This window comes from Ursus maritimus, unplaced genomic scaffold (genome assembly GCF_017311325.1).
Source record: "Ursus maritimus isolate PB19 unplaced genomic scaffold, ASM1731132v1 scaffold_4, whole genome shotgun sequence".
Classification (NCBI taxonomy): domain Eukaryota; kingdom Metazoa; phylum Chordata; class Mammalia; order Carnivora; family Ursidae; genus Ursus; species Ursus maritimus.
In genome coordinates this window covers 15,394,627-15,422,105 of record NW_024426552.1, presented here as the reverse complement: position 1 = coordinate 15,422,105, position 27,479 = coordinate 15,394,627, and the positions used below count along the sequence as shown (strand labels likewise).

Sequence of the window (27,479 nt, the reverse complement as noted above, 5' to 3'; positions counted from 1 at the left end):
GTGAAACGTAAATGTTACCCTCCTAGCCAGCCTTCAGATGTAATGTGAATAAGGTAACCCATCCAGGAGACTCCAATACTCTGACCATCACCAGGTACCCACGCTTCCGAAGCATTTAAACAACCCCATAATTACACCAGAGTGGGGAAAACGGACAGCCAGGATCCTCCAGGCGACTCTATCTGAACTTCCGGAGGGAACCGCGCGCAAGCGCCAATGAAATAGCATCAGCGCCGCAGGCCCCTGGGGCTAAGCCACCTCCCATAATGCCGCGTACCGGAAGTTGTTGCTTTCTAGGGGTCAGTCTGGCTTCGGCTCTGTCGCTCTCTATCCGTCACCGGGAGGAAGACGGAGCTGGCTGCCCAGCCCACAGGCTCATTAGGGGATGCAGTTATGGGCGCTGTCGCCGTGGGTGAGTTCTGTTCCCACTGACTCGCAGTCACCGCTCGCATGACTTCCTGCGTTTCGAGAGCCCGAATTTCCTGCCTTGACCTCGTTCTCTTCTGGAAGGCTCCTCTTCTTTAAGCACGTTACACGGCCTCGGCCCGGTACCGCGTTCTCATTGGCTTCATGTCCTGTCAGTTTCAGGAGCTGGCCAATGAGTTGTCGGTGCTGGCGCCCTGATCGACCCCGGACCCGAAAGTACCCCCGTGGGTGCGGAGCAGTTGGAAGGGAAGGGGAGGTGTGGCGGGCGCCGCGCGGCCGGGAGCACCCTACAGGTTGGGGTTGGGTTTGCTGCAGCGTCCATGTGGTGGTTAGTAGGAAAAGCAGGATCTGTCATCTCACCGATTCAGTGAACCTAGGGTAGGTCAGATCTACGCAAAACTTGAAAGCCATATTTAAGATCTGCTGACAAAGTTTTCCAAACGCTTCCATTTTTAATGGAATCAAGCAGGCATGGGAAGACTGGGAAGGAAAGGGAACTGGATTAGTATGCGAACCGGCAAGACCAGCTTTGATTTGAATTTTGTGTGGAGTCCTGCAAAGGGTAATTTGGCTGAGAAGCTGACTCTCATCTGAAGACTCACCTGAAAATTTGTTGGTGTTTTATAGCTGATGGTACTCGCCACTCTTTTCTGTAGACTCATTTGATGTCCTTTATAGCTGCTAACGATTTATTGCAGCGCTTTCCACAGCTTTGAAGTGAACCCCTACTGTCCTCTCCCTGAAGTAGTTACAATTAGTCTTTTAAGTTTTTCTTTGAGTCTGGGCTACTGCAGTCCTCAAACCAGATTTGCTAGTGCTGTCTTCACTACTGGAGACTTCTTAATTCTTTACCTTTTTGTCTTTCACGGGAACCCGTTTGCTTCATTCTTAGGTGTACCTACCTTTGCACCTTATAATCATCTTTTTGTGTCTCAGGTACTATGCTCTTTTTCTGTTTCAATGCAAGCAGTATTTCTTGAGAATTACTTCTATATGTACTAACACTATATTAGGAAGTGATGCCTAAAACCATTTCTTTCTCCTAGAACTTTAGATTCCAGATAGAGAAATAACACGTGTCCAGGTCAAAGATTTAAGAAGCGGCCCATCAGATGAGGGGACAAAACGAAAAGTGCACATTATAAAGGTTGGGGCAGTTCAGTTGAGAGCTTTATTTAGAATGGTTGCCTAAGGCTTCATTGAAATGGACATCTTAGAGAATTGGTAAGATTTGGGTAGATGGAGAGAAAACATCGCAGCTAGAGATCAAAGCCATAGAGGTGGGGCCACAGTATTTTGGAGAGACTGGCTTGATTGGAATACAAAGAGTGGTGGTCTTGGAACTGAAAGATCTGTGTTTTAATTCCATCTCTGCCACCCTGTGATCTTCCATCATTTTATTTCTGAGTTTCTTCCTTTAGCAAAATGCTCCATTTAAAGGGTTGTTATGAAAATCAAGTAAGATAGTGTTTATGAAATGGCTTTGAAGATCAAAAGCACTGTATAATTAAACTTTAGTGGTTCTTTACTAAGAAGTAATGATAATCAGGATTACCAGAGCATTGAGGGTGATTTATAAGGGAGTGCACAGCTCAGGAGCATGGATATGATGAAAATGGTATTATTAGAAGATCTATCTGGTACTGGAATGCAGCACAGATTAGAAGTAGTTGGATTGGAGGCAAGAATTTGGATACTATTTTTTTCCCTTAAAATCTATAATTCTAGAGAAGATAAATTATGTAACATGTTATTTTAGGGTGACAAAATGTACATTAAAAAGTACCCTAGTTTTATATATACCTGTATACTTTGTGTTCTTTTGTTTGTTATTTAATTCATTTATTTTATAAACATGGAGCCTTGTTACATTTTAGATGATCCTTGGAAAGTTTAACAATTACTTGATGTGGCACTTCATATAAACCTTTTTGAATTAACTTTATTTACACTAACCAAGTAAGAGCTAAAAGAGGAATACTTCTAAGACCTTAGTCAGGACAGGATGACAGCTAAGTATCAGAGTTAATTGGGAAGTGTTTTCAAAACCTGTCTCCCAGGTCCTACTTTCCACTTATGTAATCAGAATTTTAATAAGCATCCCAGGTAAAATGATTATTATAGTCATATAGGTGATTTTGACAAGTTATTCGATGTGAAGTACAGATTTTCAAAATCATTATTATTTAAAGTTATGTAGATTATAGGTACTTTCAACACATTTCATGTATTCTAATTTTGAATTGTTGACTAAGGAGGTGAAGATTTGATGTACAGCTAGATTTGTCATAGTCTTCCAAACTGATTTTGGCAGATTATATGTACTTTCAACACTTTTCATGTATTCTAATTTTGAATAGTTGACTAAGGAGGTGAAGATTTGATGTACAGCTAGATTTGTCATAGTCTTCCAAACTGATTTGGCAGTCAACAGTTGAGAATGCAGTTGTAATAAATTCTCAGTTAGCTAATACCCAGAGGGAATCCTGGTATGGAAAATGTGGAACAGTGGGTCACTTTTTATATTTGGCTTTGAAATTTGTAAATTTTCTAACTCCCTTTAGTAGATTATCTTCAGAATTATAACAAATTTTTCTTGGAGAAATTATCAGTTTAATTTGCATAGACTGTAGAGCTAAGAAAGATAGTTTAGAAGGAAGGGACATTATTCTGTTTCAAAATGCCACCACCACTCCACATTTATGTATTGAGAAGTTGAATTCCTAACTGTGTCAAGTGCTGAAACAATGTTAAGATCTGTGTAAGAAGACACAGGTTCTTTCCTGACTCTTTAACATTCATTGCAAATGAATTTTTGCAATTTTGTAACATTCACTGCAAAACTCTTAATCTTACTAAGAATCAGCTTTCTAAGCTATGAAAAACAGGGGTAATATTATCCTATCTACTTCAGAGTTCTTACTGAAAACTGGATGATGTATGTGAATGGTCTTTGTAAATTATAAAGTGTGATAGACATGTAAAATATGTGGCTTAGTTACTATCGCCTAGAGAAATATAAAACATACTCTTTTTTTCTTTTCTTTTCTTTTTTATCAAGCTAACTTTATCTTGTTTTCTAGATTGTTATTTTGTGTCAGTAAATAATCCATAAAGTGCCAACATGGGAAAGAAACGGACAAAGGGAAAAACTGTTCCAATTGATGATTCTTCTGAATCTTTAGGTATATTTCACCGATTGAATCTTTAAAGTTATGTATATATCCCTAAATGGACATATATTTTAATATGCACAAATGGGATCAAAATGTACATTATTGTTCCTGTAATTTTAACTTAATGTTTATATCTACATGTCATTTAATAGTCTTAATATTCTTAATGGCATGATACTCCATTGATGTAAAGGACCATGGGTGCATATTTCACAATTTACTTAGGTAATTCCCCACTGTTAAATTTAGGTAATCTTTAACTTTTCAGTGATAGGTATGGAATGATAGTAAACGTTTTTGTAGCTAATTCTCTTTGCACATCCAACTATCTTTTTAGTACAGATTTTAGAAGTAGAATTGCTGAATTAAATGGCATAAATATTTTCGAGGCTCTTGAAATATTTTCAAGGTTCCATAGCCAAATGCCTTCCAAAAATTTTTTACTGACTTACAGGCCCCCTAGCAGTGAAATAAAGCGCCCATCTCCCTTAACATTATCAACACTGGCTAGTGTCATTTGTAAACATCTGCTAATTGTCTAGTTGAAAAAGAGTATTTTCTATTTTTAGTTTTTGTGTGTTTTTTTTTTTTTTTTTTTAAGTTTTTAGTTTCTTTGACCACCTACTGGGATTTAGTAGTTTTTTGTGTGATCTCATTTGTATTTATTTTCTCTGGGTGCAAGTTCATTGTACATAAGCTAAATGTGCCACTTGACTGGTTTCTGAACCTCTTGGGTCCCTGAAACAACTGAAGCATTTTAGAGTGACTTGCAAACCCCTTTACTGATCTGGTCCCAACAGGGTTTTTGGTCTCAGGTCCATCTGCTCGTTTTTACGCATGTGTGAGGAGACAGTCTGAGGAGACAGCATGCACTTCAACATTTTATACCCCCATACCTTTGTTCGTGGGGTATGGTCTTTTCAGTTGTTCTTTAGTCCCTGAATTCATAGTTTAAAGTGTGAGCTTTGAGGTCAAGAAGACTTGAGTCCAAATTCTGGCATAGCTACTCTGTAGTTATGTGATCTTGGGCACTAATTCTTAGTTTTCTCATCTGTCTTTGGGGATAATAGTGTCTTTCTTTTAGGGGGATGTGAGAATTAAATGAGATCATGTATACAAAAACATTTAGCACAGTGGCAGGCTCATAGTAAGTGCTTAATATTAGAAAACTTTCTTACTGTTAATAAGACTGTACAGGTGTTACCTATCCTAGGTAACCTTCTTTGATTTTAGCCCTTTGTGTACTGCTATAACACGTTTTGGAGATACTTTTTTTGTTTGTTTTAACATTTTGGAGATTCTTATACATTTATTTCTTTATCTGCTTCTGCCAGAATACTACTCAAAGAGAAGAGCTGTGGCTTGGTCTTTTTTAGGTTCCCTGGCCCCTACCACAGTGCTGGGCCTGTGATAGTTGTATTGTTGATTTAACGAAGAACCTTCTTCATGAACCTTTTAAGATAAAGAGAATAATTAATATGATAAAGGCCTTAATTTAAAGGAAATAGATAAATGAATTGAAGTGAATTTGGGATGGTGATGTTTATACCTAGGACTTCAAAAAGCCAAAATTTCACATTTATATAAAATCTTTCTCACATCATCATGATATTCGAATGTCAAACAGAAATTTAAGCTTTCCGATTATCTAACAGTTTGTTTATAAATTCATTTTCGAAGTTCAAATGAAGGGTACGTTTTGAGTTTAACTGCAGAAAGCCATTTTTACCTCACATACTCCTTTGTTATTTGTTTTAATAGAACCTACGTGCAGACACATTAGAAAAGGATTGGAACAAGGTAATTTGAAAAGGGCTTTATTGAATGTGGAATGGAATATTTGCCAAGATTGTAAGACGGACAATAAAGTAAAAGATAAATCTGAAGAGGAAGCGGAAGAAAACCCTTCAGTTTGGCTATGTCTTAAATGTGGCCATCAGGTATGCTTAGATTTTGATCAATATGGGATTTTGTAAAACTCCTTGAATTTATTTTAGAAGGTATTACGTAAAACCACAGTTTGGGTGAGTAGGCCAACTGGCGTTGGATCTGTTCCCTGGGGAACAGATTTGGGGATGGAGGTTCGTGTATAGGTGGTTTATTGGGGAGTGTTCTCAGGTACCACAACCAGGAAGAGAGTTAGGGAGGCAAGGTTGAGGAGAGGGAGAATAGTTAAAGTAAGAGGCAGTGCTGTGGGGCCTCAGCTGATTCCACAATGAATTCTGGCCTTCAGAGATATCCTGAACTGAGGCAAGGGGCCAGGCCTTTGCGCTTGTGCGTAGACTAAACATTGGATGTGGGATGCTGCTGGGGAGGGGGACTAACCTTGGGCAGGGCAGCTCCATTACACTGAGGATAATTCCTGGGGTTGGATAGACTGAGCTGTGAGCATTCGTGGCAGCTGGGGGAATGAGTACCTGGGTCTTGGGGGATGGAGGGTATCTAGGGGCAGAACAGCTCACAGGTATTGCCATGGTACTAAAGGTCAGAGCGTCTTTCTCTGTTATTGGTGGCAAGTTAAGTTCATATGTTAGGCAACTGGGCTGCTAGGCTTTCCTGTCATGAAGCTTCAAGATGAAGCAGAGGACTTTTTTTCCTTACAAATTGAAATTTTTATTGAGATAATTATAGATTCATGTGCAGTATGAGAAATAATACGGAGATATCCCTATGTACATTGCCCTATTTCCTCCAGTGGAACTTTTTTTTCCTTTTTTTTTTTAAGATTTTGTTTATTCATTTGAGACAGAGCAAGTGAGAAAGAAAGAGCACGAGCTGGTTGGGGGTGGGAGCAGTGGGAGAGGGAAAAGCACACTCTGCTGAGCAGGGAGCCCAATGGGGGGCTCGATCTCAGGACCCTGGGACCATGCCCTGAGTCAAAGGCAGATGCTTAACCGACTGAGCCACCCAGGTGCCCCCCGCAACCAGTGGAACATTTTATAAAACTATTGTATAATATACAACCAGGATATTAATATTGATACAATCCATCCATTTTAATCAGTTCTTCCTAGTTTTACTTCTCTTCATTTGTGTGTATATGTGTTGTGCATGTGTGATTGTGTATATTAAGTTCTGTGTAGCTTTGTCACCTGTGTAGATTCATGTATCTACCACCACAGTTAAGATACCGAATAGTTTCAAATTACACAGATCTCTTGTGTTTCCCATCCCCCTGCCCTTTTTTTATTTTTTATTTTTTTATTTTATTTTATTTATTTTTTTTTTTTAAAGATTTTATTTATTTATTCGACAGAGATAGAGACAGCCAGCGAGAGAGGCAACACAAGCAGGGGGAGTGGGAGAGGAAGAAGCAGGCTCATAGCGGAGGAGCCTGATGTGGGGCTTGATCCCATAACGCCGGGATCATGCCCTGAGCCGAAGGCAGACGCTTAACCGCTGTGCCACCCAGGCGCCCCCCCCTGCCCTTTTTTTAAAAGGTAGGCTCAGTGTGGTAGCCAGTGAGGGGGAGCTTGAGCCCATGACCCTGAGACCAAGACCTGAGCTGAGATGAAGGGTTGGATGTTCAACCAGCTGAGCCACCCAGGCACCCCACGTGTTGCCCTTCTTTAATTATACCCATCCCTACTGCTGTTTCTCCCCCAAGCCCCTGCTAATCTGTTCCCTATTTCTAAAATTTTGTCATTTCAAAAATTTTGTATAAATGGAGTCATATAGTATACAACATTTTTGGATTGGTTTTTTTTCGCTTAGCATAATCACCAGAAGAGTCATCTAAATTGTGTGTATCAATAGTTCTTTTTTATTGCTGAGTAGTATTCCGTGCTATAGATGTACCACAGTTTGTTTATCTTCTCTTGAAGGACATCCGGGCTGCTCCCATTCCAAATTTGGTGATTACAAATAAAGCTGCTATGAACATTTGTATACAAGTTTTTATGATTTCATTTTTCTGGAAAAATGTCCAAGAGTGCAATTACTAGTTCATATATTAGTTGAATGTTTAGTTTCTAAGAAACTGCCGAACTGTCTTCCAGAATGTCTGTAATGTTTTATATTCCCACCTGCCGTGTATGAGTGATCAACTTTCTCTGCATTCTTGCTGGCATTTAGTATTGTCACAGTTTATTATTTTAACCATTTTGATAGGGGAATAGTGCTATCTCATTGCTGTCAGACAATTTAAAAGTATTTGAATGTTGGGGCCCCTGAGTGGCTCAGTTGGTTTTAAGCATCCAACTCTTGATCTCAGCTCAGGTCTTGATCTCAGGGTCATTAGTTCAAGCCCCGCACTGGGCTCCATGCTGGGCATGGAGCCTACTTAAAAAAAAAATTTTTTTTGAATGTTAGCAAAGAACATATTATTTGTATTTGAAAGGTTTTTCACTGAAGGTCTTAAATATGTATGGTGAGAATGAATATATTTTGTTACTTCAGATTTTCCAGAATACATTTCCTATTACAAATTTTATTTTGCTACCTATTTAGTTCCCAAGGGTAAGACAATATCACTATTAGTTGTTAACTTTTGTCCTACTGTAGTTACCTTTTGCACTGTTAGCAAGTGATTCTCCACTGCTGTCTTAAGACAAGTCATCTCATTCTTATGTTTCAAATGATCTCAAATGGTGTTAAAAAAAACCTTTTTTTCAAAATTAATACTCATTTATTTTAGAATTGAATGTTGAATGGGATAAATTAAATCAGTACTGTTGATATCATAGTTAAAAGATTAGAAGCTATTGATAAACAATTTCCCTTTGGGGAATATTTTTAGCTTGAGAGAAACAGATACTACTTTTGTAGTGCAATCCAAGGGAGTTGGTGGCCTGATTCAGATAGAAACACAGTGAAGATATATTTCATAGCAGTGATTTAACCAGCAAAAGGCAGAAAATCTGGTCATGTTCTTTTATGAATAAGCCTATACATCTTGTAGGTGAAAATCTCCCATTTACTTTTCAATTAATGCATATTGACTGCAGGGGCGCCTGGGTGGCGCAGTCGTTAAGCATCTGCCTTCGGCTCAGGGTGTGATCCTGGCGTTATGGGATCAAGCCCCATATCAGGCTCCTCCGCTATGAGCCTGGTTCTTCCTCTCCCACTCCCCCTGCTTGTGTTCCCTCTCTCACTGGCTGTCTCTATCTCTGTCAAATAAATAAATAAAATCTTTAAAAAAAATGCATATTGACTGCCTTCCATTTGCTAAATTTTTTTTGGTAATAGAAGATGTATTCTGTTTTTGTGTCTTCAGGATTTATAGTCCAGGGGAGGAAGGATATAAACATTAACAACTTTAATATGAAGTAGAAAATAAGGAATGCTACCAGGAATTTACACCATGTTTTGTAGGAGTTTGTTTATAGTAAGAATACAATGTTTTCTCATCCAAGAGGATAAGCATAGGCTTCTGAGAGGAGGTGGCCTTTGAGCTTGATCTTGAAGACGGGGTGGGATTTGATAGAGGACAATATGAGAGTTAACCCTGGAAAGGTAGGTTGAGGTCAGATGGTATCAGGTTTGTTAATTAGAAGTTTGAAAGCAGGGACGCCTGGGTGGCTCAGTCGTTAAGCGTCTGCCTTCGGCTCGGGGTGTGATCCTGGCGTGCTGGGATTGAGCCCCACATCAGGCTCCTCCGCTGGGAGCCTGCTTCTTCCTCTCCCACTCCCCCTGCCTGTGTTCCCTCTCTTGCTGGCTGTCTCTCTCTCTGTCAAATAAATAAATAAAATCTTAAAAAAAAAAAAAGTTTGAAAGCAATTCATAATTTTTGAATTGAGTATATGAACAGAAATTTGTTTTAGATACTATTAAACTGAAAAAATATGTATGTGAAGAAAGAAATCGAAGTCAGGAAAATACGTACGAAGCTGTTAAGTGGCTCACACTAGACCTAGTGAATGGCTGTATTAGTGTGGTTTAGTTGGGACTGGAAAGGACAAGTTGGAGAGGAAGAGTACTTTGAGTGCATGGTTCCTAAGTACCTTCGTGCTGAGATGTTCTCAGTTACCTATTCGGATTTAGGTTTTCACAAAATCGGGACTCTCTAGATTCTAACATGTTATTTTCAGAACTGTAAGGATGACAATTTCTCAGGCCACTTTCTTGTGCATTATGGATTGTGAATTCTCTTTTTGTGAACTTTCGTGGCTCGGAGGTTTATGATTATGATTCTCTAGGGCTGTGGCAGAGATTCTCAGGAGCAGCATGCCTTGAAGCACTATATGACACCAAGATCTGAACCTCATTGTCTGGTTCTCAGTTTGGACAACTGGAGTGTATGGTAAGTTTTAACTCTTGTGCCTGTCAGTTAACTGGTAACTATTTGAAATATTGGAGAATGGAGGTGTTTAAGGAGCAAGAAGGTTTAAGTTTTTGTAGGATTTGTTTAAATCCATCACTTTCAGAGAAGGCTAGAGAAAGTGATATTTGAGAACCTTTTGCTTAGTATTGTACGCACATAGAAATTGTAGCATGTAGAAGACATATTAATCTTCACCCTTTTGTTTTTCTTGCTTGTGATACTATAAATGGCATGTGATGGGTTATTATTTAAAAATTGGGACACTGAGAACAAATTTCAGATGAATTGAGAATATAGTAAAATTTTGGCAGTGAATTTGCATGAAAATAAATGTCAAGCCGGTATGTATATTTCTTGTAACATCATCAAAACAAATTTTCACATCTTTAAAAAACATTTACAACAGCAGTGTTCACTGAACATCTGTCAGTTGTAAAACGTATTAATTTTGATAATGTAAGTCTGTATTTTGAAATACGCATAGAAAAACTTTTGAGTTTACTATTGTAAATAGCCATTTCAGTAAAATGTTTGGGGTTCTTCCACAGTATTTATATGTAGCCACAGTTCTGGCTAACCTTGCTAATAGTAAACCAGAGTTAATATGGATAGTCTTCTTCAAGAAAACACAGAATTTTTATTTTCATTTTCTTTAATAGAATAATTTGGTGGTTACACATTTTGGGTTCCAAGAATTATAATTTGTCCCCTTTTTTGGTTGTTAGTTTGTCACTTTTCTTCTCTGTGGTCTTTTGGAACACAGGTGTTACCTATGCGATGATGAGGTCCAGTATTGTAGTTCAAACAGATTGGGTCAGGTGGTTGATTATGTTAGAAAACAAGCTGGTATTACAACTCCAAAATCAGGTAAAATCATTTGTTTCTTAATGTATACTGTAGTGTTAACTTATGTATCTAGTTAATGTTAATGTATCTATTTAACTTAATGTGTCTAATGTATACTGTAATGTTAACTAATGTATTTTAATGTATCTATTAATGTATCTAACTTAATGTATCTGTACTGTTTAGTATTACATATACCTGAATAAAATGAATTATGGTTGATTTCAAACTGTGAAACTATTTTTGGTTAAGAATGTAAAAAAGTGGGAATATAGATTATTATAAAGTGTTAGAAGAGAATCTGAGAAACAGTCTAGTCAGATGTGATAAAGAGTCTGTGATGAGTCTGGAGTAAGTAATGAGCAGTGATGCCCTTTCTGTAGGGAACTTGAGAGAGACCTGCCTCATACTAAATTTATTTTGTTACATTTGTGTTTGGGTGATATAGAAGTGAAGGCCAGATATTTCTCAGCTTTTTTTCATGCATAATTAAGTTAATTGGGTTGGTATACATCATCTGCTTTAAGCTCATTTTGATTTTTACGGTCACAGAAGTATCTTTGCACAGCCAGAGTTGTTTGTTCTTAACTTCAGCATTCAGTTTTGACCCATTCATTTAAAAATTTATTTCATGTCCACATTCTTTACTTGATTGCTTTATACTCTAATTTCATAAGGTAGGATGTGCTCATTTGTAAAAAAAAAACAAAAAAACAAAACTTCTGTGCAGTGAAAAGGGGAAGCTTTATACCAAACATTGTTTGGTTTCATTTGTCAAACTACTGCTTCCATCACTTTTGAATATTTTTCCTTGGTTTATCTCTCGTGATGGTAATTTACTTATATTTATTAGAAAACATTTAAAATCAAACAGCTGAGAATATTGATGTTAGGTAAAAGTTCACAAATTCTAGTACTCTGTCCCAAGTATAACTTTGCATTTGGTATAGTTGTATTACACGTTTTGCTAAATCTTTCTTTCCTTCCTTTTTTTTTTTTAAAGCAGCAAAAGATGGTAATGTTGAACTTGAAAATAAAAAGTTAGAAAAGGAGAGTAAAAATGAACAAGAGCGAGAAAAAAAGGAAAACATGACTAAAGAAAATCCTTCCACGAATTCTTCCCAAATAACTGTGAAAGGACTCAGTAATTTGGGAAATACATGTTTCTTCAATGCAGTTATGCAGGTGCCAATGTTAACTTTTTTCCCTCTTTAAAATTTTTTTGCCTCACATTATAGGCTGATTTTGCATACTTACTACTTAAAGTATTAGGTTTTTTCCCTAAGTAATTTATTTCTGCGTTTTTGAAGAATACTTAAGGAAATGTTGATTTTGCATTACAGTAAAACACTGTGCTAAGCACTGGGGTGCTTTAGAGTTCAAAACAAACATGGCCCCTGGCTTCAAGGAACTTGTACTCAGGTGGGGGAAGCACGGGATAACTACTGCAGAAACAAATACTTAGTTACAAGTGGTGGTGGTAGTGGTAAGGTAGCTACCTCATGTTGGATGGTAGGCAGTGCCTTTTTGAGGTGATGAGTAAGCTCTTAACTGAAGAACTTAGGAGCCAAAAAAATGGGGGAGAAAAGCATACGGTTACTTTTACCTAAGATAGATACAATGAAGACTGCAGTGTTGATAGTGATTTTCTGTTTTGATAAAACAGATACTTAAGAAATACTTGAATTATTTAAATATTTGAGTGATGAAATAAATATTTGATTTGCTTTTAAATAATTTTCCTTTTCTTTTCCATCCTATATTCCAGAATTTGTCACAAACACCAGTGCTGAGAGAACTACTAAAAGAAGTAAAAATGTCCGGAACAATTGTAAAAATCGAACCACCCGATTTGGCACTAACTGTATGTACTTTAAGATTTTCTTTTGCAGTCAGTAATTTTCCTCTCTGAATATCTGCATTCTAAATTATTTTAAAGAATTGATGCTCATTTTCACCTTTTTTACTTGTTTGCTTTTATTTCAGGCTACTGAGTTAAACATTTTCAGGCTAATAGATTAAGCCTTTAGATTTATTTGCTATGTGCATGCCATGTTCTGCTGTGCTCTGGTGTTTGGTGTCCTTCTTGGGAAAGCTGTTGATAGGCGTGAAGCCCTAGGCATGCATTATTATTTTCAACAGCTTCTCAGGGGGCCTAAATGGTGTGTAGCAGAATGAATGTTATCCTGTCCATTTTCATTACTCACATTTTGCTCTGGCTCTTTCAGTTCTTAGGTAGTCTGCTCCCGATATTCTAAAACTAAAACAGTACAACTGACTTTTCATAAATAGTCAATGAACAGAAACTTTCTACATCTTTTGATGTACATTTTGAAGTTTTAAATGGGACAGCTCTATCAGAAACATTGGCAATAACAAGTTGACTAGCTACGTTATGGTAACATAAATGATTCCAGACTTTGACTGAAGAAAGTAATTTTTATTCCCATATTCAGGAACCCTTAGAAATAAACCTTGAGCCTCCAGGCCCTCTTACTTTAGCCATGAGCCAGTTTCTTAATGAGATGCAAGAGACCAAAAAGGGAATCGTGACACCTAAAGAACTCTTTTCTCAGGTCTGTAAAAAGTGAGTATCTGCTTTGATTTTGTTTTCAGTGCATCGGTAAGATGCTGAGAAATAATATGAAAAACTCAGTAGCATTAGAGTCAACCCAATATATATAGTACAGCACGGTTTATTTCATTTGGATTAAAAAACATGAACTTCACGTGAAAATTAAATCTGCTAAGGGTGTTGTCAAACTGAATGGAAATTTTGAGAAACTAGAACACTGAGATTTGGGATGTGATCCTAAGATTTTGTAAAAATAGTTTCGTATTTTAGTAGACTCATCATTGTTTTTCTTTCTGTGTTTTCTTCTTTTTTTCTGTAGAGCAGTACGGTTTAAAGGCTATCAGCAGCAAGACAGCCAGGAGCTGCTTCGCTATTTATTGGATGGAATGAGAGCAGAAGAACAACAAGTTAGCATATTTTGACGAGTATAATTTATAATCCTGTCTTCATTAACTTGCCTGGCATTTGACATCTTAAGGGTTATTAAAGCAATGAAAACTAGTTATTGAGGCCATTGTATTTAAAATTTTTTTCTACACTGGTTTCTTCAACTGGTGTATTTTAATCAGTAGAATGAATGAAGAGAATTAGAAATGATTCTCCTTTTCATGATGCTGTTTTCTTTGCTGGTTAGGGCATTACTGTTGTTTAGGAGTTCTATTCTGTTGTACTAACCTATGCCAGGAGAGCTCCAGCGTATTGGAAAATGTTTCTCCCAAAACAGTTCCCAGTTGCAGTGCATTCTTACTCTTACTCTGTGATTTAACATAGCCTTTTGAGTCTAGGAAGTATGTTCATTTTTAAGAGTCAGGGAACATAGTTATGTTTTTAAATGTTTGTAGATTGCCAGATGTAATGTATTTGGAGATGTTGAGTATAATTAATAATAGTAATACTAGTAATAACAAGTGATAACTAGTGATAATATTTATTTTGTTCTTATTTTATGTTAAGTACTGTTTTCAGAATCTTATGTGAGTTACCTTATTTGGTCCTCACAACCTTTCTCGGAGGTAGATGCTGTTAATCATTTTCTCATTCCATAGACTGTGAAGCTAGGGTGTAAATAGGGTTCAGGACCTGTTCAAGGTCACCCAGTAATGGTGGCTTTCAGCTTTGAGCACCAGAGTCCCCTATAGCTCTCATTTAAACAGTCTGCTTCTAGGACATGATATTTCAGTGGTCTTTCCAAAGGAGGTGGGCATGTGCTGAAAAGCTTTGGTTTGACTAGATTAAAATATTGAAGTAAGACAGTGCCTTTGTTCAGGGGTTAGTGATTGTTTTGTGATTTTTTTTTTAGCTCCTTGAATTAATTTTGAAAATGTGCTTTTAGAAATACTAATTTTTATTCAGTAAGTTTGGGGAGCTAATTCTTGATCACTTTCTTGACTTGATTACATATTTTCTAAGGAAAATAACTATAAAACTTTAAAAATTTAATAGTGTATATATATCCATTTTATTACTTTTAGAGAGTGAGTAAAGGAATTCTTAAAGCATTTGGTAATTCTACTGAAAAATTGGATGAAGAACTAAAAAATAAAGTTAAAGGTAATGTCTGACTTTTTGAACTAACACACTATAGTTGAATTCTTCTGTCTCTTAGGACAAGATTGCTGGCACTTGTATTTCAAATTCACAGTTATTAACATAATTTTTCTTGATCACCATTGATTTAAAAAATTATTCAGTACTCCAAAGGTGTATATTTTTGAAAAATTTAACTTTGGTGTATTTTTATGCAGTATTATAGTGGAACTTAAAGAGCTAAAATGAGATCACCATTTTATTTTTCGAAAGCTTATATGGTTGACGCTTGAACAATACAGAGGTTAAGGACACCAGTCTTTTCCTGCCCCATTCCCACACAGTCGAAAATCTGCTTATGACTTTTGACTCTCGAAAAACTTAGCTACTAATAGCTTACTGTTGACCGGAAGCCTTACTGATAACCTGAACAGTAAAGTAACATGTATTTTTTTGTAATATGTATTATGTACAGTATTCTTACGTAAAATAAATTAGAGGAAAGAAAATGTTATTAAGAAAATCATAAGGAAGGGGCGCCTGGGTGGCTTAGTCATTAAGCGTCTGCCTTCGGCTCAGGGTGTGATCCTGGCATTCTGGGATCAAGCCCCACGTCAGGCTCTTCTGCTGGGAGCCTGCTTCTTCCTCTCCCACTCCCCCTGCTTGTGTTCCCTCTCTCACTCGCTGTCTCTATCTCTGTCGAATAAATAAATAAAATCTTTAAAAAAGAAAAAAAAGAAAATCATAAGGAAGTGAAAATACATTTTCAGTACTGTGCTGTATTTACTGAAAAGAATTATATATAAGTGGACCCACACAGTTCAAACCCATGTTGTTCAAAGGTCAACTGTATTTCTAATGAGCAATGATATGTGAGTTATATTTGTCTGTGTGAGTTGTCAGTAGGTGGTTTGTTAATCATGGAGCCAACTTCATTATTATTATTGTGTGGCATTTAAAGATTTCGGACAGATCAGTCCAATAGAACTTTCTGTAATCATGGAACCCTTCCTTCCATATTTATGCTGTCTGATACAGTAGCCACTAGCCACATGTGGCGATTTAGCTTTTGAAATGTGACTGGGCAATTGAGGGGCTAAATTTTTATCTTTATTTAATTTTAATTTAAATCATCACAAGTGACTAGTGGCTACTATATTGTAAAGCACCTTTTTTTTTTTTTTTTTTGGTTTGTTTTTGTGGGGCTTGAATTCATGACCCTAAGATCAAGAGTCAGATGCTCTTGCCTGACTGAGTGACTGAGCCAGCCAGGCACCCCAGTGAAGCACAGTTTAGAATCAACACATAGCACCTCTTTGCCTCCTTGGTGTCCTTTAGGGCCAAGCTAGTAGTGGAGAGAATCCTGCCCTGCTGGCGCTATCTGTCATCAAGCGTGTTCTGTATAAATGGACATACTTATCATTGGAATAAGGCTTATGCATTTCATGTATTTAGAAAATTGGGTGACCAGGTGGTAAAATTATCTTACACTAAACTTACCAAGATTATTTCTGGGAACATAAAAAAAGTAAAAGGAAGATTTTGTCTGAAACATTTTCCTGATTTTTTTGTGTGTTTTGTTTTGATTTTGAATGGAGTTCGGTCTTAGAGTTTTAAAGCAAGTTATGTGCATTCTCTCCTAATTTTGCTGCTGAGTATTAGAGTGGTAGAGCTAGAAGTGATCTAGAATATCATCTAGTGTGGCCCCACCTGTTCGTTTTACTAGTGGGGATATTGATATATAGAAGGTCTCACTGACTTGCATGGTTTATTTTCCACTGACTAGAACTAGGATAAGAACTTTTTCTTTTCACGAGACATGATTGTGTTAAATTGTGTTATGCTCAAAAGTGGAATATTTGCTGCTGACTATAGCATAAAAATAAAATTATGGTAATTACGAACAGAGAAAACCTGTGGGATAGGAAATTAAAAATAAAATTTTAGGATTAGATAGGTAAGTAAATAGTTTTAACTTATTTAATTAATTATATAAGGGTAATTGATAAACTTTTTTCCCCCTTCTAGATTATGAAAAGAAAAAATCCGTACCAAGTTTTGTGGACCGCATCTTTGGTGGTGAACTTACTAGTACAATCATGTGTGATGAATGCAGGACTGTAAGTTGATATAGTGTGGACTGGGTTTATTCACTAATACTAATAGAGTATGGTTCATTATCTAGTTTCATAAGGTTTTTTGTTGGACTGCCCAAATCTTCATAGTTCTTTCCTGGGATTGTGAACACTCCTTATGTCTGAAAGAAGTTAGTTTAACATTTGAATTTATTTCTCCTAACCCAAAGTCCTCAACACTGTGTAATTTTTCATTTTCTTGAGAATTTATTTTAAAATGTAACCCCCCCACCATAATCTTATTATATAATGTCTAAAATGAATCTTTTCCTTCCTTTTTACATTTATCTTTTTTGGTTGATTAAGGTCTCCTTGGTTCATGAATCTTTCCTTGATTTGTCTCTACCAGTTTTAGATGATCAGGTAAGACTTACTGAGTTTTTTTTATTTAAGTAGATTCTCCCCCCCCCATGTTAGATTTTATGAGGGAAGCCTTGTCACTCTTTTCCAAGTTTGTACATTGGCCCTTGGAGGAATTTTCTCAAAATGTATTTGTGATAGAAGAATTTTAAAGATTTGAATAGAAATCGGGGTAAGTGCTTTTTTATTTTAAAAGAGAATAGATGGTGTGTGCAGAATTATTTATAGATAATTAACTTGATTGGTAGACATATAGGGGAAGTTTTCTTCATATTAAAAGTTACTATTTTTTTTCATTATTTAAGACTAAACATAAATCCCTTACAGTCTTCATTCAGTTCATCCACACTAATAGAGAGTATCTCAGTTTTAAGCCATGTTAATTCGGTTCCATCAACTAGTGGTTGGAAAAAAGGAAGCCTGTTATGAATATTGGATAAATTGTTATTCGACTTCATATGAATTCAGGGTCCCTTTAATCAGTGTTACTTAGTGATTAAAGTCTTACCAAATTTACTTTATTTTTCTCTTTTCTAAAACTCTCATTTACATGGAAAGAAGGAAAAGGATAAAAAGGAATGCCTGTGGTGGGACAAGTAAATCACTGACAAACAGAAGCACAGTTAGAAAGGGGCATAATTACCGTGGGACGCACCATGTATCTAATAAAATGCATGACATTTCTTTCTATTTTACTGGCATGTGGAGTTATTGTTTGTTGGCCTGTTTTCTCAGTATATAAGATTGCTTTCTAGTATTTGAGATGAATGAGTTTTGTCCTGGATATATTTTCAAACAGTGGAGAAAGTAAATCCAGTGTAAAATAGGGGTAGAAAAATATTTAGGTAACATGAAATCTGTTCATCAAACAGTTGCTGTAAAATTTTATTTTTGCCCATATTTTAAGAGTGGTAAGAAAAGTATAAATGATAAAAATTTGAAAAAGACGATGGAGGATGAAGATAAAGAGAGTGAGGAGGAGAAAGATAATGACAGTTACATGAAAGAAAGGAGTGACATTCCTTCGGGAACAAGTAAGCACTTACAGAAGAAAGCAAAGAAGCAAGCCAAAAAGCAAGCCAAGGTGGGTAACTTGGAAGAAAACTATTCTTTACTAATTTTATATTTGCAACTATTGAGTCTGAAGTCTGAATGACTGAAAGAAAAGTTGTGCTTTTGTTTTTTTTAATCTTGCATTACTTGTGAGAACTTTTTTTTTTTTCAGAAGGAGAGAGCAGGAGCAGGGATGGGTGGGGAGAGAGGCAGAGGAGGAGGGAGGGAGAGAGAGAGAGAGAGAATCCCAAGCAGACTCAATGCTGGTCCAGTATGGAGTCCCGCACGGGGCTTGATCCCATGACCCCGAGATCTTGACCCAAACCAAAATGAAGAGTCAGATATCGAACTGACTGAGCCACCTGGGCACCCCTACTTGTGAGAGTTTTTAAGAGTTTTAGTTCATTTTTAACAATTTTTTGACTTTCAAAAATTTTAAAATATGTAAAGATGCACAGTGAAAGTACCCCTCCAACCCTGTCCTTCCATGACATAGATAACCACTTTAGTTTTGTATGTGTCTTTCCGGAGTTTCTTTTGAAAAATATGATCAAATACAAATATATAGTCTTGTTTTTTCCTCCTAATTTTTAAAAAATTATACACACTGTTCTGGACCCTGTGTTTTGTTTCTACTTAATTAGATTCTTGGTGATTTTTCCATTTCAGGACACAAAGATTCCATTGGTTTAAACAGCTGTATAGTATTCTGCTTTATAGATGTACCGTTTCTCTGCTGATTTAGGCTGTTTGTAGTCTTTTGCTGTGTAGTAGCCGGTGCTGCAGTGGACAGTCCTATACCCCTGTCATCGGTACGGCACATTCTGAGAAGAGGGATGGCATTTGTAGTTTTGATCAGCGTTCCCTGATTGCCCTCCACAAGGGCTGAACCAATTTATAGTCCCACCAGCAACGATGAGACTTGCTGTTTCTCCTTATCCTCAACAGAAGTGTGTTATTAAACTTCTGGATTTCTGCCAGTTTCATAGATGGATAATATTTTCTCAATACAGTTTTATTTTCCATTTATTTTAATAAAAGTAAACTATGTTTTTATGTTTGAGCCATTTGTGTTCCCTTTTTTTGCAGTATTTGCTTATATCCTTTCTCCGTTTTTCTTTTATGTCGTAACTCTGTCTGGAGCTGAAGCGCACTGGAAAGTGTTTGTGTCCTGTGTGTGTCCTTCAGCCTCCGGTATTACAGATCAGCCTCGTGGGCACTGTCATTTTTACCTTGAGTCTTTAGGCAGTCCAGTGACATGAGTGTTGATGAAATGCCTTTCTCCCCACTCTGCTTGAAAATAGGCTGCAAATGGCAAATAAAAATGACTTTAGGAGGGAAGTCCTTTATTGTCCACTGTTCGTGAGGCTTCCTTGCTTCCTCCCTCACTTGGGGCCGTTTATTTCCTGGGATGTTTTCCTCCATCCTGCCCAAAGCAGTCCTGGACTTGTGCATCCTTGAGTTTTCTGTTTGTTTTTTCTTCCCTCAGCGCAACCTTGACCCGCTAACCCTAACTCGCATGGATACGTCCCTTCCCGCTCTCCACGTAGTCAGACTCCCCGCACGGTTCACACGTGGCTGCGTGCATTTGGCAGTTATGTCGAGCCTACTCCCCAGTCTAGGTTACTTCTCGTAGAACACAGACCATGTGTTGCATATTTTTATTTGCCCCGTGTCACAATATTTTGATGATTGATGATGGTTTATTCCTGCTTTCAGTGAAGGAACTGTCTTCATAATTTATTTGTTCCCTGATAGTGAAGGAACTTTTGGGATCAGAATTCTGGGAGTGCACTCTTCCTTATAAACTTCTTTTTGATTGATAAGCAAGAAAACCTGATGTGGTATATGTATGCTCTTTCTCTTCCTATTCTTTTTTCCTTCTTCCCTTTTCTTTTTTTTTAAATGTTTTATGCTCTTTGCACAGAACCAACGAAGGCAACAAAAAATTCAAGGAAAAGTTCTTCATTTAAATGACATCTGTAGCATTGACCATCCTGAAGATAACGAATGTGAGGTTGAAATGTCACTTCAGGGAGAAGTGGATGTTAAATCCAACCATATCTCAGAGGAGGAAATTATACATAAAGAATATTGTGTTAATCAGAAAGATTTGAATGGCCAAGAAAAAATGATAGAAAGTGTAACTGACAATCAGAAATCCACGGAAGAAGTAGATATGAACAATGTCAACATGGATAATGATCTGGAGGTTTTGGCCTCTTCTCCCGCTGACTGTACTAGGAATTTAAATGGTGCCTATCTGACAGAAGGGAGTGGTGAAGTGGACATTTCCAGTGGTTTCAAGAACCTTAACTTGAATGCTGCTCTTCAACCTGACGAAATAAATATAGAGATTCTGAATGAGAGTCATTGTCCTGGGACCAAGGTATATGAAGTTGTAAACGAAGATCCAGAAACTGCTTTCTGTACTCTAGCGAACAGGGAAGCTTTCCATACTGACGAGTGTTCAATCCAGCATTGTTTATATCAGTTCACCCGAAATGAGAAACTCCGAGATGCAAATAAACTGCTTTGTGAAGTATGCACCCGGAGACAGTTTAGTGGACCAAAGGCAAACATAAAAGGTAATTTAAATTCTCTCGCTGAAAGTGAAATTAATGTTCAGGGGCACATTTTGCACTGAGTGGGTAGAATGCTGCTATCTTAATTGTATCAGGATTTGCAGGGCATCTGTAAGTTCCCTCTCCTGTGTAAATATTTTAACAGAAGGTCGAACAAACAGATTGAAGTGGCTGATACTCTGTGGCAGCCGAACAGCAGATAGAGTGGGACGGTTTGCTCTCCAACACCTCTCTGTGTGCGTAAATCATCCCACGGGTTGTTACTGCAACAGGGTCCTTACAGACAGTGGCTTTTTCTTTGTATGCTCAGTTTCCTGTCCGCATTCGCACCGGCCCTCGTCTCCCTTGCGTGCAGGAAGCTACACTTCATCTCATCCGTGTGCTCCTGTGACATGCCCAGTGCAAGGTACTGGGAGGATAGTGCTTTCTTCTAGTCTTCCTCAAATATAGAACAGAAAAATTTGATAATTCCCTTTCTCTTCCAACCCCCATTTTTTGAGCTTGGGTAAGTGGGATAAGGAGGGATTGTGGATTCCCAAGGATTCTTACTAGAATTATTGAAACTTTTTAAAAGTCTAGCTTTGTATTTATTTACATGTCAATATAAAAAGTAAATTGTGTTGATTTTATAGCATTTCTGTTTGCTTTAGAGCAGACATTGGCAAACTGTTGTCCACAGTCAGGTTTTTGTACGGTGTCTAGAAATGTTTTTTATTGATGAACATTTGAAAATGATTTGGTAGTAGAAAATACTAACTTTGAGCCCCAATTAATTAAATGGTATCTCTCCAAAAATAATTCCGTTCTCCTTGGTAGACTGCGGTCGTACTCAGTTATTGCTATATTTTTAATTACATCAGTAAAAATTTGTGGGAATTTGTGGAAATTTTTACTGATACCTGCAAAATGTCCTTAATTTTGCCTCTTGGTCCACAGAGCCCAAAATATTTATTATCTAGTCCTTTCCAGAAAGTTTAAAGATAATTCGATTGTGTTAGATGTTTAAAATGATTTTATAGCAAATGTGAATGCTTTAGAAGTCTAAAATGATTTTCACACTGCCAAAATTTCTTTCTTTAGGTGAAAAGAAACATGTTTATACCAATGCCAAAAAGCAGATGCTAATTTCTCTTGCACCTCCTGTTCTCACTCTTCATTTAAAGAGATTTCAGCAGGTACCCCTTTGTTAGCTCAAATTTGTTTTAAATGTGTAACACTTGCTTTGTTGTTGTCTTACCCATATTACTGTGTTTCTTTGGTTTTCTGTTATTTCCTAATTCTAACTTTAAAAAAGTAAGGGAGTAAGAAATATACTGGCCATGACAGAAGCTTAGATGAAGACGCCTGTCAAGGTAGAGGAGACATGTAGGCACAGTCCTCCTTCAGTTTTAGTTAGAACTCATGGTGTCCTTTTTAGTAAAATTAGCATCCTACTCGAAACGTTTTTTCAGTTTAAAAAAAAAAGTCCAGTTTACTAGCTATATCTCACACTTAAGAAAATTAGTGATGTTTTTTCTGTTTTGTATGCGGTACCTTATTTTTACTGACCCTTCGGAAAAAGACATTGATACCTTGGATTTTCATCATTTTTGTGACTCTGCCTTTTCTGGAAGACTTTTGTTACAAGCAGTACAAGTTTTAAATTAAGTTCCAAATTCCCAAAGTACCTTTAGAATGTTTTCCCTCCAGTGGTTCGTGTATGGGTTTGACTAACTGGGTGGATCTCTATGAACCAGGCACTAAGCTTGGTTAGAAAAGGAGGCTGAGAGTATGTGCTCCACAGAAAAGTATTCTGCTATTGCTGAGTTTTAAGCACTCAAAACCTCTGATCTAATCTGGCTTTTCTGGATGGCTAGAGCAGAAACACTGAGAATTTTCTCGTGGGAGCAGCTTTCTTTCTTTTTTTTCTTCTTCTTCTTCTTCTTTTTTTTTTAAAGTAGGCTCCATTCCCAGTGTGGAGCCCAACATGGGGCTTGAACTCACAACCCTGAGATCAGGACCTGAGCTGAGATCAGGTCTGTGGCCATACCACCCTGAATGCGCCTGATGACATCTGACCTGAGATGAAGAGTCAGACACTTAGCCAGCTGAACCACCAGGCGCCCCTGGGAGCAGATTTCTTAATGCTTTGGAAAGTCAAGAGTCTCGCGAGACATTGAACTAAGGTTGAATGTTGGTGTTGTTTTGTGCATCAGAGCAGGACTACAGTTGACTTAATGTGTACAGCTTTTCCAGAAAAAGAACTCAATCTGTTACCTGTCTCTCTCTTTTTAGGCTGGTTTTAACCTACGGAAAGTTAACAGACACATAAAATTTCCGGAAATCTTAGATTTGGCTCCTTTTTGTACCCTGAAGTGTAAGGTAAGTGAAAGTGGTCTTTTTGGGAAAATCCTTTAAAGGGAAGTCATAGCTTATTTACCAGATACTCCAACAGTAACTCACTTAAGTATGAAGCTGATAAGAATGACTGAGTAGGATGGGTCTTTGATCTTTGTGCCATTATAATTTCAAGATCTGTGATGAATCATTTTGAATATTAGGTTGTTAAATTCAGTTCAATGTTTTTTGAATCTCTGTTATTGAGGCAGAGATTGTCTTGGGAGCTGAGGGCACAAAGCTAGAGATCAGCAGGTAATTAATTTCAGTTTAATATGGTTGTGTGTTAAGATTGGTATACACAGAGCAGGGTGGCATGCACTTAACCCAGTATGTTGGTGGTTCAGGGAAGGCTCTGTGAAGTAGTCCACATGTCAACCACTACTTAAAGAAGGAGTAAGAGTTAGTGTGATGAATTAAGAGGAAACAAGTTTCCTCAGAGAGAACAGAACAGCTGGAGCAAAGATGTGTAAAATGATGTGGTGGGGACTAGGGACTAGCAGTATAAGCAATTGTAGAACTTACAGTACAAAGCCTAGAGAGCACTGGGATATGAAGCCAGAGAAGTGAGATGGTTATGAGGTTTGGGGGGATTATCATGGTCAGGAACTTGGGCTTTATTAGGTGTGCAGTAGGGTGCCACTGAAGAGTTTAAAGCAACCTCATGATTGGATTGGCTCTGAAAGATGAGGACGAAGCCTTGAAATGGATGGTAGGGGTAGCACAAGAGGCATTGAGCATGATTCCTGAGGCCTGGCTTGAGTGACGAGGCGGCTGGGCAGATGGGAGTACCATTAGCTGAGGTAGGAAATACAGGAAGAAGAGAGGTTGGGAGGTGGAGAAAGGGTAGAGTTTGGTTTTGGATACATTGAGTTTTAGACATTTTTGAAATACTCATGGGGCTTTCTTTAGAAAACATTTGGATGTACACGTCTGAGGCTCAGGGCAGGGAGGTTAGGTTTGGAGATATAGATTTGGACATCAATACATAGGTGGTGGTTAAACTGTGAGGATAGCATCCCCTGTGTAGAGCATGGAGGAGGAGAAGAGCTGGTTAATGACAACTCTGGTGAGCATCTGGGTGTGAGAGGCATATGTAGAAGAGGAGGACACTACCAGCAGTCTCAACAAATCTCCATGTTCAAGAATTTGGACAAAGCAGCTATAGTATTGTATTATAGTGAGATTTCAAATGCTTCAGTATCAATATTGATAAAGTCTTCATGTGCAAAATTTGAAATGATAGAAATTCTGTCCTCTCTCCCAATTTAAAAATTTAAAATTCTTCAACAAAGGTATTTCAGAGCTGGTGGGTAGAGTGAATTGTAATTATTTGTATATTATCACCATGGGGCAGGGCCACTTTTTCCAGTAAACAGAAATACCTGTCGTTGGATTAGTTCAAACACAAGGTCATTAGGAATCCATTGTTTGCCTAAAATGTCATTGCCCCTCTGTTCAAGTTGCAAGGAAAGGACTAGGTGGCTTCAGTGTCATAATATCAGAGAAAAAGACTTAGTATTTGATTAGATGGTATAGAGGTCGTGGTAAATTTTTTAAGAAGTGTTGGTGACTTCAAATGGATTGAGAATTGAATGAAAATATTGGAAATAAAGCATGTAGATATATCAGAGGGTTTGTTGAAAAGTAAAAGTGGTGGATCAATGATTTTTTTTAAAGTCTGGAGACTGAAGTAGGTTGGTAGACCAAGAGGAAAATCTACAAGTTGAATGTACATTAAAGAGAGATAATTGATTGAGCAAGACCCTGGAGGAGGCCAGAAGAGCTTAGCAGCCCTAAGTTGGGAGTATTGTCTCTGAACAACAGGGGGAGATATTTCATCTTCCTGAGAATGGGCAACTTCGAGTTCGGTAGGTTGTATCTCTGTTTTCCTGAAGTGGGAGGTGAGGTCAGCTGCAGAGAATAGTAAAGGGCTGGATAAGGGAGGCTAAAGGAGTGGTTAAAGTTGCTCTGGAGGAAATCCATGGAACTGGGGAGCTAAGGAACACGTTACAGGAGCATAGGCACATTGGGGGATCCCAGTGAGTCCTCAGTGAATTTACCTATCTGCAGGGTGTAGAATTTTGCTTCCTAGCAATAGCAGCTGTCTGGGGGTGGGGTTGGGAAGGGTTTGTTGTAGGATTCAGGGTGGGATTTTCTGATCAGTCAATGCGCTGGCAAGGCCAATGGTGGGTGTAGGAGAGATTATTTGTGAGACTGATGCACATGTTCTAAGTTCTCCAGCTTTAATGTGCATGTCACTTGGGCATCAGGAGGTCTTAGGTGGGGGTCTATGCTGAAACTGCTGTTCCATCGTCATTTTGAGTAGTGAAGACACAGAGTTGATCTGGGAATGAGGCCAGGAGAGGCTTCATCAGCCAGGCGAAATGAGGACTGGAGCATCCAGTTAGGTTGGAGAGAGGATACAGGTGAGATGAGGACTGGAAGAATGGAGGAACTGTGGGCTGAGACTAGGAAAGTAGGAAGACTTGAAGTCAAACAATTCCAAGTGAGGACCCATGGCAGAATTTAGTCCTGGCTGTGGCAGCTGAAACGGGATGGCGGCAGAAATCCTGGGAAGCGTACGGATGGACAACTGAACTCCTTGAGGAAGCAGACAGGGATTGGGGCAAAGTATGAAGTTTTCCAGTGAATAGGGGGCCATAGATTTAAAGAGATGACCGTACTGTGGAAGGGCAGTGATGCCCATTCAGGACTTTTTATAGGAGAACCCAAGTTGGAAGTTGTCTGAAAGTGGCCCCCAGCTCGGAGAATGCCTTTCCATCACCAGTCTGCCCTACAGCATACGGGATCTTAGAATAAGCAGCCTCCACAGTCTAGATCGTGCAAGTGAAAACTTGAGACATTGAATCTCTAGGGGACGTGTGTAAAATATAAGGGGGGAGTTTGGGCACAACTTAAACCGCTATCCTCTTGATCTTAAAAAAGGCTCACCGTCTGGGGAGGAATTAGACTGGTAGAGCTATTGAGGTATTTTGTAATTATCAGAGCCCAGGACTCATATAGAAACAGGTAAGTTCACTTATTTAAGTCTCTGGGCCAGGAAACTGCTATTGCAGCAAGTGGCTTCTAGTTTATGATTCTAGCAGAGAAACAGCAATGGTGACTTTCTAAGAAAACGTAAGTGACACTACTCAGTTGGCTGGGTAAAGGTAGGGAAAAAGTCGTAGTCAAGGTCAGACTTACGATTCCTACATTCTCAAAGTAAAGGCTAGAAACCCTTGGCATAAATTGATCTTGCCATTGGCATCTATAAATGGGACTAGAACTAACTTTTGAATTCTGTTCACTTTGAAAGAATGTTGCTGAAGAAAATACAAGAGTACTGTATTCCTTATATGGAGTCGTCGAGCACAGTGGTACCATGAGGTCAGGGCATTATACTGCCTATGCCAAGGCCAGAGCTGCAAATAGTCATCTCTCTAATCTTGTTCTCCACGGTGATATTCCACAAGGTAAGAGGTCTTGGAAAATTCTGGTATTCAGATTATGGCAAAACCCCAAAATAATGAACTTGAATCTTCCCACTTACATTTAATTTTGTTTCTCCACAGATTTTGAAATGCAGTCAACCAAAGGGCAGTGGTTTCACATCAGTGATACACACGTGCAAGCTGTGCCTACAGCTAAAGTTCTGAACTCACAAGCGTACCTCCTGTTTTACGAGAGAGTACTGTAATAGTTCCTAAGAGTGCTTTCTCCAGAAACAAGCTTATGGCTTTTAAAATGGCTGTAATTAATAATAATAAAAAAGAAGTAAAGACTAACTGTAAAATCATGTTCACTTAAACACATGCCAGAAGAGATCATGTTTATTAAAATATTGAAGGGAAAATACCTAAAAATTTACAATGGTTTTGTATTGTCATAGTGGTTTTTATTCTTGCTTCCAGTTTCTGGAAAGGATTCTGAATTCCTTAAGTCTTCTGTGCTTAAATATGTCTGGGTGGTGGGTTGTAACATCAATAAACTGACTTACCCCAAAACTTGTTTTATTACTTGGAGGATTTCAAGTTGTGTTCTTACCCGAGCAGGTAACATTTAAAAAAAAAAGTTTCAGACTGGCTAATGAAACTTCAAGTGTATTTTTAAAACGTGTTGATTATATAAGCACTGACATTTGATATTGGTGGTAGT

At 37.9% G+C, this 27,479-nt stretch overlaps 1 protein-coding gene across 8 annotated transcripts; it reads left to right on the top strand.

The window, feature by feature from the left end:
- Positions 1-274: 274 nt before the first annotated feature.
- USP16 (ubiquitin specific peptidase 16) lies at positions 275-27,328 on the top strand. 8 transcript variants are annotated; one of them, XM_008701788.2, is made up of 19 exons: positions 275-412; positions 3,510-3,611; positions 5,364-5,542; positions 9,740-9,843; positions 10,628-10,731; positions 11,714-11,895; positions 12,479-12,574; positions 13,167-13,297; positions 13,605-13,692; positions 14,758-14,836; positions 16,841-16,932; positions 17,254-17,310; positions 18,215-18,391; positions 20,288-20,948; positions 21,256-21,351; positions 22,026-22,120; positions 23,220-23,306; positions 26,641-26,797; positions 26,897-27,328. In XM_008701788.2, the coding sequence occupies exons 2-19, from the start codon at positions 3,551-3,553 to the stop codon at positions 27,019-27,021; spliced, it is 2,571 nt and encodes an 856-aa protein (XP_008700010.1). In that variant the 5' UTR covers positions 275-412; positions 3,510-3,550; the 3' UTR covers positions 27,022-27,328. The 8 variants fall into 8 exon arrangements, with proteins under 8 accessions (XP_008700010.1, XP_008700015.1, XP_008700013.1 ...); XM_040621063.1 differs by having other exon boundaries at positions 287-804; positions 11,717-11,895; XM_008701789.2 differs by having other exon boundaries at positions 287-804.
- The last annotated feature ends 151 nt before the right edge of the window (positions 27,329-27,479 follow it).